At 31.3% G+C, this 14,883-nt stretch overlaps 1 protein-coding gene across 2 annotated transcripts in view; it reads right to left on the bottom strand.

The window, feature by feature from the left end:
• The window catches only part of LOC658383 (uncharacterized protein), a 32,455-nt gene that overhangs the window by 6,060 nt on the left and 11,512 nt on the right, over window positions 1–14,883 (bottom strand). Inside the window, exon 3 of one of the 2 annotated variants that reach the window (XM_015978204.2) lies at window positions 4,670–4,768. The exons of the other annotated variant lie outside the window; for it this stretch is intronic. Within the exon in view, the coding sequence (XP_015833690.1) occupies window positions 4,670–4,768 (99 nt within the window). The remainder of the gene's footprint in view (window positions 1–4,669; window positions 4,769–14,883) is intronic. 2 annotated transcript variants of the gene reach the window in all.

Raw genomic sequence — 14,883 nt, 5'->3', positions numbered from 1 at the left:
AAACTGTCATTTGTAAAATTCACAAATTGTCAAATAATTAATTTAAAAAAATTCGTTAAAATACAACTAAATTGTTACACTTGCAAGGAAACTTGCAAGGTTAACTAACTTTTCTTGTCGAAACTTATTTCCGAATTGCAAACTTAATAAATGGAGAATGGTAACATTTGGTGTCTAAATGCATGTTATTAATTTTATAAAGTGACATTAGTGATTTTACATGGAAAATTCACAGACGACTAGATGAGAATCATTTAAAAACACATTGTATAAGTTGCTGCTGGTTACCAATGCAATGAAAAATTGAAAAATTCTATTTTAAAAATAAAGACAGCGTGCTATCTACCTATTTTTTAAAAAGAATCTAAACATGTAGATTTGTTTTAATTAGGTACAAAATAAAAGTTGAAATTAAATAATTGCAAGCAAGATTACATAAGTTATGGCTAATGGCCGACTGCAATGCCACTCTTGACCCTTCAGTAAATTCTCTTCCAACTTTTAAACACATTACAGATATCATTACACAAATTCGAGGAATTCTCGAACATTGCAACAAAAACTAAATTACAGAGTTGCACCGACGTCTCCAAAATTACACTCATAAATTTCAATTGCATTCCTTCTTTAGAAAAATACCATGTATTTCCAAAATTTTTACAATTCATCAAACCGTGGCACATAACTGTCAGTTATCTACAACTTGTCAATAATAATTATTAACCTGGATGAAGATGTCAATTTAGAAATTGTTGATTAGATGATTGCAGGTCGTGGTACATGATTTAATCACGATGACAGCTCGACTAATAAAACTGTTAAAGCTCTGTTAAATTTATTACTTTATTTTTATTAGCGCTGCGAGCGAGAACGGATCGAATTAATTTTTGAGAAAAATGCGTATTTAATGGCCGTTGTAAGGTAGACATGCCTTCTTATTGATTAGCTAATTGAGATCATAGATGTCGTGTCTTGAAGAGAAACTTTTGAACAAAACTTTACCCCTCATTAAAATATTAATTATTTGCACATGGCATGTTTAGTTCCAAGTTTTGAAAGAAACTCTAATTACAAGTTTACTAGACAATTTCCAAGTTGTGCAGTGTGTTACTGTGAGAATAGTGAGAAACGCATTGTAACAATTAACGTGTACGATGTATTACTAAACTACTAAACATAAGTTTATACATAATTCATATTTCCCACGGTGTATCGCAAGCTATTCATACAATTTAAAAATGATTACTGCTTTTACCCGTATAGCAAAGAAAGTAAATAAGTTGCGAGAAACACAATGGTTGTTAGAATTACATGCGTAACTTTGTGAGAATCCCTTTGCAAAAATCCGCCTTATAACTATGCAAGTTGCAATTATCGTTTCCTTCATCATAATAAATTTTAATAAACGCACCGAGACCGAGTAATTTACAGTTGACAACTTATTTCGAAAGTCGACACTGATAGATTCGATGTATTTATTATTGTTTACATAACAGAATAGAAACCATTGAAAATGTAAATTAGGTCTAGTGTAGGTGAGCCTTAAGGCTAAATGCTTGAACAATGAAGCAGGTTCCGCAGTTTTCACACACCAAGGAATATGTAGAACTAGAATTAACCCAGTGCCGGCGAAATATTACAATTTAGCTTTTTTTGCACGTTCGATGTGTGTCTAGAGATATCACCTGCTGATTGACATCTGGAGCATGCTAATCTGACCGGACTTTCCACACGAAATTTGGCTACAGCCTGCCAAAGGTCGAAGAATTGTATTTCTTATCCTAATCCTTAGTTAAACTGAACAGAGCCTCAGGCTGTGCTACGAATGGGCAAATGTCTCACAGTCTTTATTCTTTTTCGTAATTTTAAACAAAGTTTAAAATATGGTACAATGTGTTTAAAATGGTTGTTTATCATCAAGTCATCTATGAAATTTGAACGTAATGTGCTGCTTAATTTAAATTGTGAATGACATCAACGTGACAGATCAGTCAAAATAATGCAAAAAGGCTTCTAATCTAGAAACGAAAGATTACACAACAAATATCACTGAAATATATAGAGCACAAATCAAGACAAACCCTAAACTTTAAATAACTTGCCGAGAAATTCAAAAATATGAGTTATAAGCTAATTCAAAATTTGACAGAGATGACAGTACTCAAAAAATAGAATAGTCATTTAGACGAAGCGGCACATTGAATTTAGATTCCATATTTGACTTGATAAACAACCATTTTTGAACACATTGTATTAACAAATACAATATAATACAATTCTATTAACAAAGTTTAAAATTATTAGGAATGCAACTTTAGATGAAAAAATTAAATGCCTCAACTAGTGGGTGTGCTTGTGATTTACGATAATGAGTTCGTTAAGTTACGAAATCTAGCACTGATAACCGAACGAAAAACTATAAATTTTTAAAATCATTTTTTTTAAATAAGTACAAACAAGTCAAAAGTGTAGAATCAATTTTCGAATGCTGATAAAGACGTCCAGTTAAAGATAAAATTAATTCTATTTTTTTTTTCAAACAACTGGTTTCTTAAAATATTTTGTATACCATATTAGTGCCAAAACCTTAACCACAAACCTAACCTTTGAAGAGCCATATCTCGTGAAAAAATAAGGCTCACATGAACTTTTAACTCACTTGGATGTCTTTTATCAATATCCGAAAGATGGTCCAAGACTTTTAAATCACCCTTAGACAAGTCTCGTAGTAGGTAGTTTTTTTTTTCTTTTTTTAAATTGCAGTTTTGCAGTGAGTCTACCAAAAGAGAATTTTTACTATATTACAAAAACTCATAGTCGGCAGAATTACGCGTTTGCTATTAAATTGAATTTGATTTTTTTTGGAATTTCTTAATAAATCGTTATAATTAATTAATTAATTACTACTAAGTAACTGCAAAGCATTGCAAAACGAGCTATGCATAAATGTTGCTTTCTGCAAATAAAATGTCGCTAGCCCCAAAATAATTAACTAAGGCTCAGTTTCTGAAAACATATTTGTCGGAGAGATTTTAAACCTTAGTTAAAATATAGCAACGCCAATTAGATAGGTACGCACTACCTTAGTAACTAACAGAGAGATAAAATTTAACTGGGTTTAATCGTTTCAGAAACCAGGCCAAAGTAAATATTAAAAATTTAAATAAACGAAATTTTTTGTTTAAAAACATCACTCATGAATCAGAATAACAATAAAAATAATAAAATCTTTTAATATTAAATTTTTTTTTCATTAATATTTTTTTAACCAATTAATTTTAGTTATAAGGAAGGCTAGAAAACTTCTGTGCGAGTTTTTGAGATATAGTAAAAAATATGTCAAGTTAATCGCGAATTAAAATTTAATTGCGATTCAAACGTTCTTAGCTATCTCTAACTTTATACAAACCATTTCATTACGCAAGGTATACACCGTGTTTGAAATAACTTTAAAAGGCTTTCGTCTGAGATGGATTTCTAGTACAGTAAACAGCCAAATTATCGAATAATCTTATTAATAAAACAAAAAATAATCTGTTGTGACTCGATAAGTCAATTTTCTTTTTAAAAGGTAAGTACACTATGCCAGTTGAATTTAATTTTTTTTACTTTTTGGTTTTTGAGCTGTGACATCAACACATCAACAAATTTTTTTAATAAAAACCTCTAATTACTTGTAGCTACATCGATAGATTTTTATTAATTGTCTAAATGGCAATAATAAAAAATTAAAATTACATAACAATTATTCGAAACAAACATTAAAGTAGAAAATGTAAATTTTAATATCAAATTTAATAATTAATATCAAATTTACGTTGTAATATTTTGGTATGGTCATTTCGACAATTCTCCAACTGGCCAAAGAATTAAGGAATTCCATTTAAAAAAATGTCGTCACCTACTTAAAAATCAAAAAGTCAAAAATTTTAAATTTTGTTGAGCATAGTGTAGTTTTTAAAAAGAAATCTGTTCAAGCAACTTTGCAAAAGCAAAATATTTTTAGTTTTAATATAAGATGGTACCATAATTTTGCCGCTCACTGTGTATTAAATATACATCATAAACAATTCTAAAACATTTCACAGGTTCATTAACAAAAAAATTAAATTTTCTTTTCCTACCCACAAGCAAATTTTTATCAGGCTTTGTTGAAAACTCTACCCTTATTCTTTTCTTAGAAGGTATTTGAAAACAAATCACAATGTTAAATCAATTCATTATTTCAAATTTTCAGTGTGTATTTCTTTATTTTTTCAGTCTTATTAAGTGATAAAAGCGCGCAAACATTAATTTTTGCCCCTAAAATTTTTGCTTAGTTGCGCCCTCGGGTGCGCCAATGTAGCCGTCACATTTTAATCATCACATGCTGGCGGGATTTATTTCTATGAATCTCATTATAACGTTAATTACTATGCAAATACTATGCGAAGAACACTCGATATTATAAATTACACGCGTTTTTGTTTAGGTGGTAGCTAATTACAAGAGTGCGTGCTGTCGTTTAGCTTCTTTTTGTATTTGGTTAGTGTGAAAACGAAAGTGTTTGGTTAGGAGAGAAGCTACGACTGACTATACGACATGTGCTAAAATCTAAAATCTACATCTACATCGTGCACTAAATATGAACATTTACATGCCAAACAATGACCATGCATATCTTACAGACCTGGAAGGTACCGTGTGGAGTAGTACCCCGGTGGGCTGGGGTAGCACTGATATTGATACAGACGAGTATAACTCGGCGGTGGCGGATACAAGGCCAGATCTGAAATATACACACCATTGTGCAGTCTATATACAGTGCACCATTTACACTATTTACATATTTACATCAAAAATTAAAAGGGAGGCCACAACTAAAAGGCTGGAGAGAAAAAATTGTACAAGAGAGCTTGCCAAGAGGCTACAATCTTGTTAAAAGCTCTCCTCCACTTTGAACAAATGCTAACGTACTACTGTATGTAAATTCAGTCGATGAATAATCATCAGAAGTTTGCTTTTAAGAGTAAAACAAGTACCGTGTTCACCCTGTATTTACATATATTAATTGAAATTCATAAAGTGGGCATGTATTCAGCTAGCAAAGTTCTATGAATATTATCAAGATGAATAACTCGGTGTACGTACATGAAAAGTTCCTCCGCGATGTTTACATTCATTAGATCCGCCACAAAAATTGCAGATACGTATCGTATCAATTCCCATTCGTTCATTGAAAATTACCAACAGCTTAATCAAAACATCCGTCTTCGAATTAGAATTTCAAGTGCTAAAGCTACTGGAACTGCAATGTTTTATATCTGTCTGGCTGTTCATTAAAAACACTTTGCTACTAGCTATGTACCAGAAGCGATGTTTCAACCAGGACAACAAGGATAACCATAGTATGTTCTTGTAAGAATCACATGTTAATGATGCCTTCCCGTCTCCGGTTCCCATATACAAAGAAGATTAATTCACTGAGAGAGAATAAGTGACAGGAGAGGTATGGAATTTCCCCTAACTATATTCCATAATATGTTATTGTGAAAGATGGACACACATTATTGACTGACAATAATTATCATTTATTTTGCGATGCCTGATGGATGAATTATAGGAACAAAGCCCAATGAAACGCCAAGACAAACAGAAAGAACACAATATCTTCTACAGGGAGAAAAAAGCCACCTTGACGACACTAGTAAACCGAGAAGTGTGCCTCAAAAAATATTTCTAAACTTGACAAAGCATTTTTGCTCAATACATACACACCTGGAATACGTGTTGTTCCAAACTCATGCTGGATGTTAGTTTTTGCATGTTATTTTTCGCTGATTCATAAAGCAATTAATTTATTTAAATTATTTTTTGACACAAGTTCAAGGGGACTTAAAAACTATGAAAATATCAAACTTTATGCATTATCAGGAGCATGTGGCTGTAGCAAAAAAACAATGAAAATCCAGCCGCACAAAGCGGTTGCTTATTCAGATCTAAACATATAAGAGCTATTATGTCGAAGAAAAAGCATTAATATACCGACATAATAGCGATATAGTCCTATCTGATTTTGCATAATGGGTATACTTTGAACGGTACCGATGTGTAGTAATAACACAATAAAATTAAAAAACTTTGAACAGTTAGATACATATTTCCCATCACAACTATAAGCGGTTGTATCTCATAAAAATTCAACTGTCAGGTAATTTATTTCTCTATTCATCATGAAGACATCACCAGAGTGCGCCTTATTGCTATTCAGGCGTGGTGGGTTTTATGCGCACACTAAAATGCCGCCTGGCTTTGTGCCACCCTTGTATTTCATTACCTTTTAAAATAATTTGGTTCAGTCTGCAATTTCACTATATAAATACAGGGTGTATCAGAAAATCGTGTGTTAATTTTAATATGTAATAGAGTTGAACAAAAAAACATTTTTTCTATTTGTAATTCTTCAATAAACTTTTGCTAATTTGCTTAAAGTTTGGAAAAAATAAGATACTGCAACGTGTACCCGCCTGTAGGTACAAAAATAAAAGAGCCAAACCAGTTTCGTTGTGATAGAAATAATTTAAACAATTTAAAACAACAATGAAAATTGTTGATATGAATAACAAACTAATTATTAAAAATTAAGCGGCTCATCTAGACAAAAGAAAGTAAGGTACTCGATGCTGTCATGGACAGAGGTACTGCCATCATATGATTTTGACAAAAACAGCGGTTTTTTGGACCTTGAATATTTTTCTTGTTAAATCGACTATAATGTCAAAAATGGACATTTTGGGTGAATTTTTGTGTCAATAATTTGTGACAACATGTGGCACTGACACTTTCAAATCTTGACACTTTTTTGGCACTTTTTCAAGGCCAAAAAGGCACTGTCATTGTCAAACTCATATCTCTGTCCATGACAGCATTCAGTACCTTAAAAGAAAGGAGAACAAGAGTGAAAATAATAATTAAGATTTTTTTTGTTGGTAACATTTTAAGCCTTCATTTTAATATCTGAATCCTGGATTATAAGCACCATTTTAAAACATGTTTCCGATAGCAATGTGTTTTTACTATTTTAAAACACACTTCCTACGGCAACGTGTTTTAAATTAAAATGTTCCAACAAAACAAATTTTGAATAATACTTATGCGAAAACGCTTAGACCCGGTTGCTCAATTCGAGCTTAAACCCAGTTTAACTCTGTTATTGTATTGTATTGTATTAAAAATAAACTAAAAAAATATAATGATAATAATTTACTTATTCTCACTCCAGTATATTAAACATATTTTTTTAAATTAATTACTGCAGCAGAATCCGACAGTTAGGGAAAGAATGATGTATGAATTGCTGATATGTGATTTTAATTATAGTATAAATTTTTAAACAGTTAAATTATATATATAGAAATTATTTCATTAAATAAAATGTGTATTAATGAAGTTGATAGGAATTTTTGATAACGGTCCATTGTTGAGCAACCGGGCCTTAGAGTTGTTGGGTGTCTAAGTATGCAACTCGCATACGCTCGTTGCATAACGGCAGCCCTCAAACTTTAAGCTTGTGGTTTCGTGCTCGTATTATTAATAACTATTGCAAAATGTTATACAGAAAAGTTGTATTTTATAAAAATTAACACACGTATTTCCGATACACCCTATATTAGAAAAATATCAAGTGATAAGTGATAGCTAGAACAGCTTGTATAAAAATAAATGCTCCGTTTATAACGTGACTGTTGTTTTGAAACCATGTTAATATATGCACATTCTAACATTATCAGGCTATAAATTAGCGAAACTGCCAATTTAAGATAAACAATATAAATTCAAGTGTAATTGCATTTTAAACAATTTTTTTCAAGTTTGTCAAAATGGGTCATTGCTGTTTAAGGTCGTGTCCCACTCAATGCTTGAAAAAGAGTTTGAATTTTTCAATGGCATAGTGTCGCAATTATTAATAATTATTGACATTACTGGCCGTGATATAGGTATTATCCGCGTGTCTTTAAAAGGCATAATTGCCAGTTTAAGTGCGAAATTTCCACCAGGAATAGACGTAACCAGTCTATAAATTTTATTACAGTACGCGAGTTATGCTACTGGTAACAATTTAGCCAACTTTATAATTTTAATTGTTCCACAGAGGCAAATTTAAATAGCGGTAAAGCAAATTTCAAAGACCAGAAAGAATGAAGAGTTTTGATACGGTTTTGTGAAGAGAAAATTATTTAAAGCAGCTGTCGACTCGTTTTGGTAGACAAATCTTTGGTGTTCCTAAAGACATCCGTCAACACTCTATTTGTTACTTTTACTTACCAAAATCTGGGTTTTCGAGATTAATGAACAATTATTATACACAGAGTATGCGCTCGCTAAAATTCTAATCAGCTAATTAAGTAAATTATTTCATATCTCTAATAAATATGAAAATCTGGCCCAAATCGTACGCAAATTTCTTATTTATTTTCACTCTGCACTAATTAGGAAGTCTAATAGACACGATGAAAAGCGTGATTTATGATTCTTTTGTGCGCGTTTAATCATAAATGCAGAAGCTTCACCGGCGCCTTTTGCGGAAATTCATTTACACCTTTCGCAATATACTAAAGTGCTTTTATCCGGATTTGTTATTCGTCACAAGATAAACACACCCACAATTATTGGGTAGCTACTATATGCCAAGGCACCTCAGTTATACCGTTTTGGAGATTACCAGAATAGTAGGTGTTTATCTTGATTTTTTAATATTTTACGATTGCACATAAATGTTAATTGCCGTAAAATTGCCATTTAAAAATCAGCTTTTACACTTTTTTATTCTTGTTCTATTGGCAGTCTGAAAATGAGTGTGAAATTAGTTCTTACAGAAAAAATTATTATATTTTGTGTACTTTTAACTTGTAAGAAACAAAATCGACATCATGTCTCTTCCGCGTTTCATATTTAATGATATACGAGTTCGGTGCAAATGCTGAACACGAGGTTTTCCCAAATTTAATCTTTTTAAGTAATTTTCTGAGGTAGAAACCAGAACAAAATAAAAAAGTTAATACGTGTCTGTAGCACCATATATGAAATATTCCTTGAGGCTACCAACTTCCTTAGTCTGGCCATGAGATTGCGGTTAGTGTTTTATGTTTAATACTTTATTTCTCTATTTGTGGTCGCCCTAATAACATTCATTTCGTGTTTGTTTTTCTGAAAGAAAATTAATACAATTTTTGTTGTGGTTTTTAGAGCATTATTATATTTGTGCTTTTTAATCTTGTCCAATCACCGACCTTGATTTTACATAATACTTTGGTCAAAAAACCGATCTGATCCTGTACTTCGAGTTCATTAAATCGAAATAAATAGAAATCACACCGCACATTAAAAAATGTATAGTTTAACCTACTTGCACAAATGTGAAAAATGGCACTAAACTGGTTGGTTGTTGGACTTAAGAAGTCAAAACCAGTCTGCAGTTGTCAAGAGATCAGTCGTTAATTCATTGACTTCTATGCACTTGTAGACTAGTTGAGTAGGAAAAAGTCTTGAACGGATTCTATGAGCTATTACAGTTGTTCAATTACATGCTTGAAAATACGGCATAAGCAAGTGGAATCTTCCAGTGCTATAATCAAGATTTAAGAGTAAAATAACGCACTACGAATTCATTTGAAAGGATGTAATAACAGCAAGGACCTTATATGTAATAAGCGTAAAATAATTACAGTAATATAAACTCAAACTAAAATAAAATAAACGTAAATACTGTGTTTATATTATTGCAGGATGTAAGTTTTAGTTACCTGCATAAAACGGTCAGTGGTAAATGAGGGTTATTTATGATATGCTCATCACTACTTAACACGCCAATAATACCACGAAATTAAATGATGTTTTGTCTTTATCTGCTTTAATGTAAACATATAGAGGTGTAGGGTGTTTGGAATTAAAAACTTTACAAGCCTTTGCAGTAGCGGCTCGGCTTTTAATTAAATGCAGAAACAGAAATTTTAGTTCCGTCGGCGCCGAAAGTTAGGCTTTAATAAAATTACCAAATGATCAATAAAATAAACCTTAAATACCCAATAAAAGCCTTCTAACAGCTACCCCTTAACAGGATTTCAAACGTGTTATTAAACTAAATACCCACAAATTAATATTTTACTACCAAGAAATGAGAGCGGCAAGGTTATCCCACATTAGATGATTTTATAGAGGCTGTTTTGACTAAATCCCACATTAGAATTACTGGAAGTTGTAATAAAGATATTTATTTAAAAGTTGGTACTCAGCCATAATTCGTTGAGTTCTGCTCAATGAAAATATTTTTAAGATACCGGAAGTTGCTATCAACTTTCTTATTTTAAGTGGAAAGCTATGTTTTCCCCTGCGTTTTTTTGGATTAGTTAAGTTACTTTAAGGCCGTTCTTATCAGCTTTCCCTATATCTAAGTTTAACTGTTTTCAAGATATTAAAATTTTTTGAAAATTTTTGGGTTTGAACCTGTCACTTAAAAAATCGGTAACTCTCTTAAGTTTAGAGATTTTAAAATCATATTTGGAAAAATAAAAAAAGACCTATATTTGTTCTTCAGTGTGTTCAAAATTGAAAATGAAGTTAATAAACCCAAACATTTTAAGGTTAAGTTTAAACAACTTCAAGTACCCATTAATTTATTTTTTTCAAATAGAATGTCCTAATTTTTATTTTACTAGATGGAGGAGAATTTTTTCTGCATCGATCTGTATACTATACTTATCTGTGATAATTTTCAAGTTGTGTTTTTTTTGACATTGTAGAAAATTTCTTACTAACTACAGCAATTTTTGCATAGTCTGCCATACAAACATTTCTGGTTAAACAAACGACAAACTCTGTTCAAAATTGTGTTGCCCGTTCTGTGAAAACAAAATAAATTCATTGAATGTTGGTTTAAAAAACTTGGATTTTTCACATTTTTTTCTAGTTTCCATGGCAACCTATAAGAAAAGACCTATGGCTAATAAATTTCTCAATCCCACCAAAAAGTTATTGTAACTTGAAAACTATTAAAGATAAGTGTTAATACAAATCGATGCAGAGTTGAATTATTTACGATTTAATGAAATAAAACTTGTGGCAAAAATTGAGTTATGGATGCCTAAAGTTCTGAAAACTTAACTTTAAACATTTGGGGTTTGTTATCCTTTTATTAGAAAATCGAAAACACCAAAGGAAAGGTCTTTTGCAAGTAGGCTTGCTCTTTCAAGTAAGCTAAAAAATATTTCCAAATTTTAAAAAATGGCAGAGTTATTGATTTTTGACCTGGAAGGTGTAAATAAAAAAAAATTAAAAACCCTAAATATTTTGTAAACGGCTAAATTTAGGTACAGGGACAGCTTATGAAAACTATATTAAAATAATTCTAGCAATCCAAAAACGCATTAAACAATATAACTTTCCATTTAAAACAAGGAATTTGATAGCAACTTCCGGTGTAACCGGAAGTGTCACCATTTTGGAAATATTTTCATTGAGCAGGACCTAAGAGATTATGGTTGTATACAAGTTTTCAGATGACTATCATTATTAGAACTACCAATACTTCTAATGAGAGCCTGTAGTATTAAAATGAAGTTTAGTGGTAATTTTGAAATTCATGTACACATTTACCAAATTAAATTTAAAAAAATCTAAAATTACGTAAGAATTATTATGACACAATATCATGTATCAAGGTCAATTTATTACGAGATAATATTGTATAGTCATGTAAAAAATTAGAAGTGTAATTAAAAATGAATAAACAAGCTGTTGCCTCAAGATTTAAAGGTGACTTCATGCTATTACATAGATATTTGCTAAAATTCATGAAGTTTTAGAATCTGCATCTTTGATTATGATTTATTTAAATCAAGTCTCGTCTGGTGTAACTGCCTTCGCGTATTTCCACCAACATGGAACTAGTTTTACAGACATCCTTCCTGCTGATGATACTAGTTCTAGTGCTAGCGATAAAAATCCTGCATACGCACGTGACAATTTGCCGGTTTTTGCTATTTATAGACATTCTTGTAAGGTGAACAATCTCATCGGTCAGATGAGAGTACTAATTACAGGTACCGGAAGGAAGCGTTACGCCTCGTCTCTCAAATCTGTCCAGCTCGTGCCAGATTTTAGTGCAATATTTTGTTGCAGACATTGACATTATTTTAGGAGAATATGACGTTCATTCTCCGGCCAGTGAACGTGAATTATGCGAAATTAATTCAAATGGTGGGCAATTAGAAACAAATCCATTTAGCAATGCTAAGGAAAAGTAGACTATTTTTTTGTTATAGTAATTGCTATTTTATTTATTTTGGATTTCTCTCACTATCTAGCTCGATATGTTAATTTAATTAGAATTGCATTTATTAGATGACTTGAAATTACTAAATGTGACGGAAAGAGTTTACTCCATATTCGGGATTTATTGTTTATAAAAAACTAATCAGAATATAAATCACTTTTGCAAATTTTCAAATTTAATTTACTTTTACCTAATTTCACCGATAATAACACAATAATGTTCAATTGTTTAATGAAAACTGAGTAAACCAATAACACTTGCTATAATAGCCAATGCATATGTGGGTATGTAATAACTAATAATACTAAAATTTAGATCTTGTTACAGCTGAACAGCCATTTCTTTATCTGTGTTCTGTAGCAATTCAAAAATAAAATTAACTAGACGCCCTCTGGTGATGACTTTTGAACTATGTTGAAAACAGTAACGAAACTTTCGTAATTCTTCATTTAATTGACATTTAATGAATTGTTTAACAATTTTGCGTGTATAGTGTTAATTACTTACATTAGAAAGAATCACTTTAAAAGTACGTGGTGGTAAATACTAGCTTTGACTTTGGTTCTGAGGTTTTTCGTGGTACTATAAAGTGTGTATTGTTGGAACTTGAAAGTGGATAAAAAGTGAAAAAGATTTAAATTTTGATTACAAAGTGTTATCAAACAGTTGTCTAATTAAAGATTATAAACAACCAATAAATTATTGAAGTGTGTGAATTTTAGGTTAGAATTTTTCCACTGAAAAAATCATGAAATACTTCGGTAAATCTACAAAACTACAATTAAGATTAACAACTGCTGATACATTTAAACGTAAATGATGCTTTAAGGTAGGCTTTTCAATGTTTTTGTAATAATTTTCCAATAAAGAAAGTGAACCAAACAGTTATTCGTTATTCGTGTTTTCCTCGTCATCTCTCATTTGTCAACATAAGTTTCTTGCATCAAAGATACAATAGTCATTCCGCATAGGCAATGTAATAATTGTAAAGCATCAAAATTCGTACAAAGCTCAAAATATCAGAATAAAAATTTTCCCGCCATTTATGGTTACTGTTTTCGACCCAGCCCAGTGGCGCCCCCAACGCTAATTTTACTTCCGAATTGTAAAACTGAGCGATTTTTACCAACAAACGATGTCCCACAGGATAACGACCTCTCCGGATTTTTATTCAAACACAATTGACGAATTGGAAAAAACACCACTCGCAATTATCATACAATAATAAATTTATAATAAGGATCAGAATTGTCGTAAAGATGTGCCAACATACGGGTACAATTAAAAATGAAGAATGAAGACATTAATCGGGTTTTACGTTCAGTGTAATATTTGCCATAAAGAGCTCACAGGAGAATTTCACACGATTTTAACGGATTTATTTATTTAAAATTTTGTTTACTTTTATGTAACACTGTTTCCTAGTTTGCCCACATTCTTTACGACATTTACCTTGAATTTCAAATGAACGTAAAACACCTCAAAACGAAACGTTGCACTAGAAAATATATTCCTTCGTACGTAAATCCCGTATTAATTAAAATCGAAATTATACACTCTGTTAACAAACATAATCATGGTTTAAACGTATTATAATTTCCTGCAATAAGTCCAGTTAATTGTTGTATAGTGACTAATGTGCAATCACGGTCGTGCACTAGTTTAATTGATGTGTAAACACAAGAAAATTTAACGTTTGTGGCGTCACGATGAAGTTTTCTGTTCTTGTTATAAGATAGCCCGAGGATCATCCAATTCTTCTGCACCTGCACCTGCTCGCCTTACACCACAGATCTATATCTTGCGTTACGTTATGGACAAATATTAGATTTCACTTCATTAGGTAATAAAAATTAGGCGCAATCTACAAAGTGTCATACTGTCAGCTGTACTTATTTAATTAGCGTTTCACGAGACAATTTAGTTTTTCCCAAGAGTTGGAATGCGAATTCCTCGTGATTACTGTCGTCTACCTCACATTCTCATCCAGTGTAATCTCCCATAAATTAATTCAATAAATTAGCTGTTGATTATGTAATATTCAAATTTTGCGAGATTCTATACCGAAATTAGTATAAAATACGACAGACATTACGATTTTAAAAAACTAGTAGCCCAGCTCTTTAGATCATCGTGTCATAAAACTGGAAAAACACCACAGGCAAGTAGTGGATTTAAAATAAGTTGAAAGAATTCAAGACTAAAATTGCTGATGATTAATTAGTGTAAAGTGCACTTAAACTTTCTCATAAGTGAAAAGAAGTTTTGTAAAAACCCACTGAAGTAGTATGTCAAATGAAAACCACGTCACGAATATAAAAATTAGGGAACGACACAAATCTGAAAACCTCGCGTGATTTTGAACACGTTTCCGTTTCTCTTCTTGAAATAAGGTTAATTTCGGTAAAGTGTGCGTTTAGCAGATGATTAAAAAATTGTCTATGCTACTTTATGACACATAAAGATACTTTTTTTAAATTGATGAGTATTATTATCATAATCCATCAGTGACCACATTTTGCTCATCCAAAGTCGAGAAAAAAACATAAATTGTATGTAATTACCTAACCAGT

The sequence above is a fragment of the Tribolium castaneum genome, chromosome 1 (assembly GCF_031307605.1).
Source record: "Tribolium castaneum strain GA2 chromosome 1, icTriCast1.1, whole genome shotgun sequence".
NCBI lineage: Eukaryota > Metazoa > Arthropoda > Insecta > Coleoptera > Tenebrionidae > Tribolium > Tribolium castaneum.
Note: the sequence above shows the minus strand (reverse complement) of the source record. Positions and strands in the feature narration are given on the sequence as shown.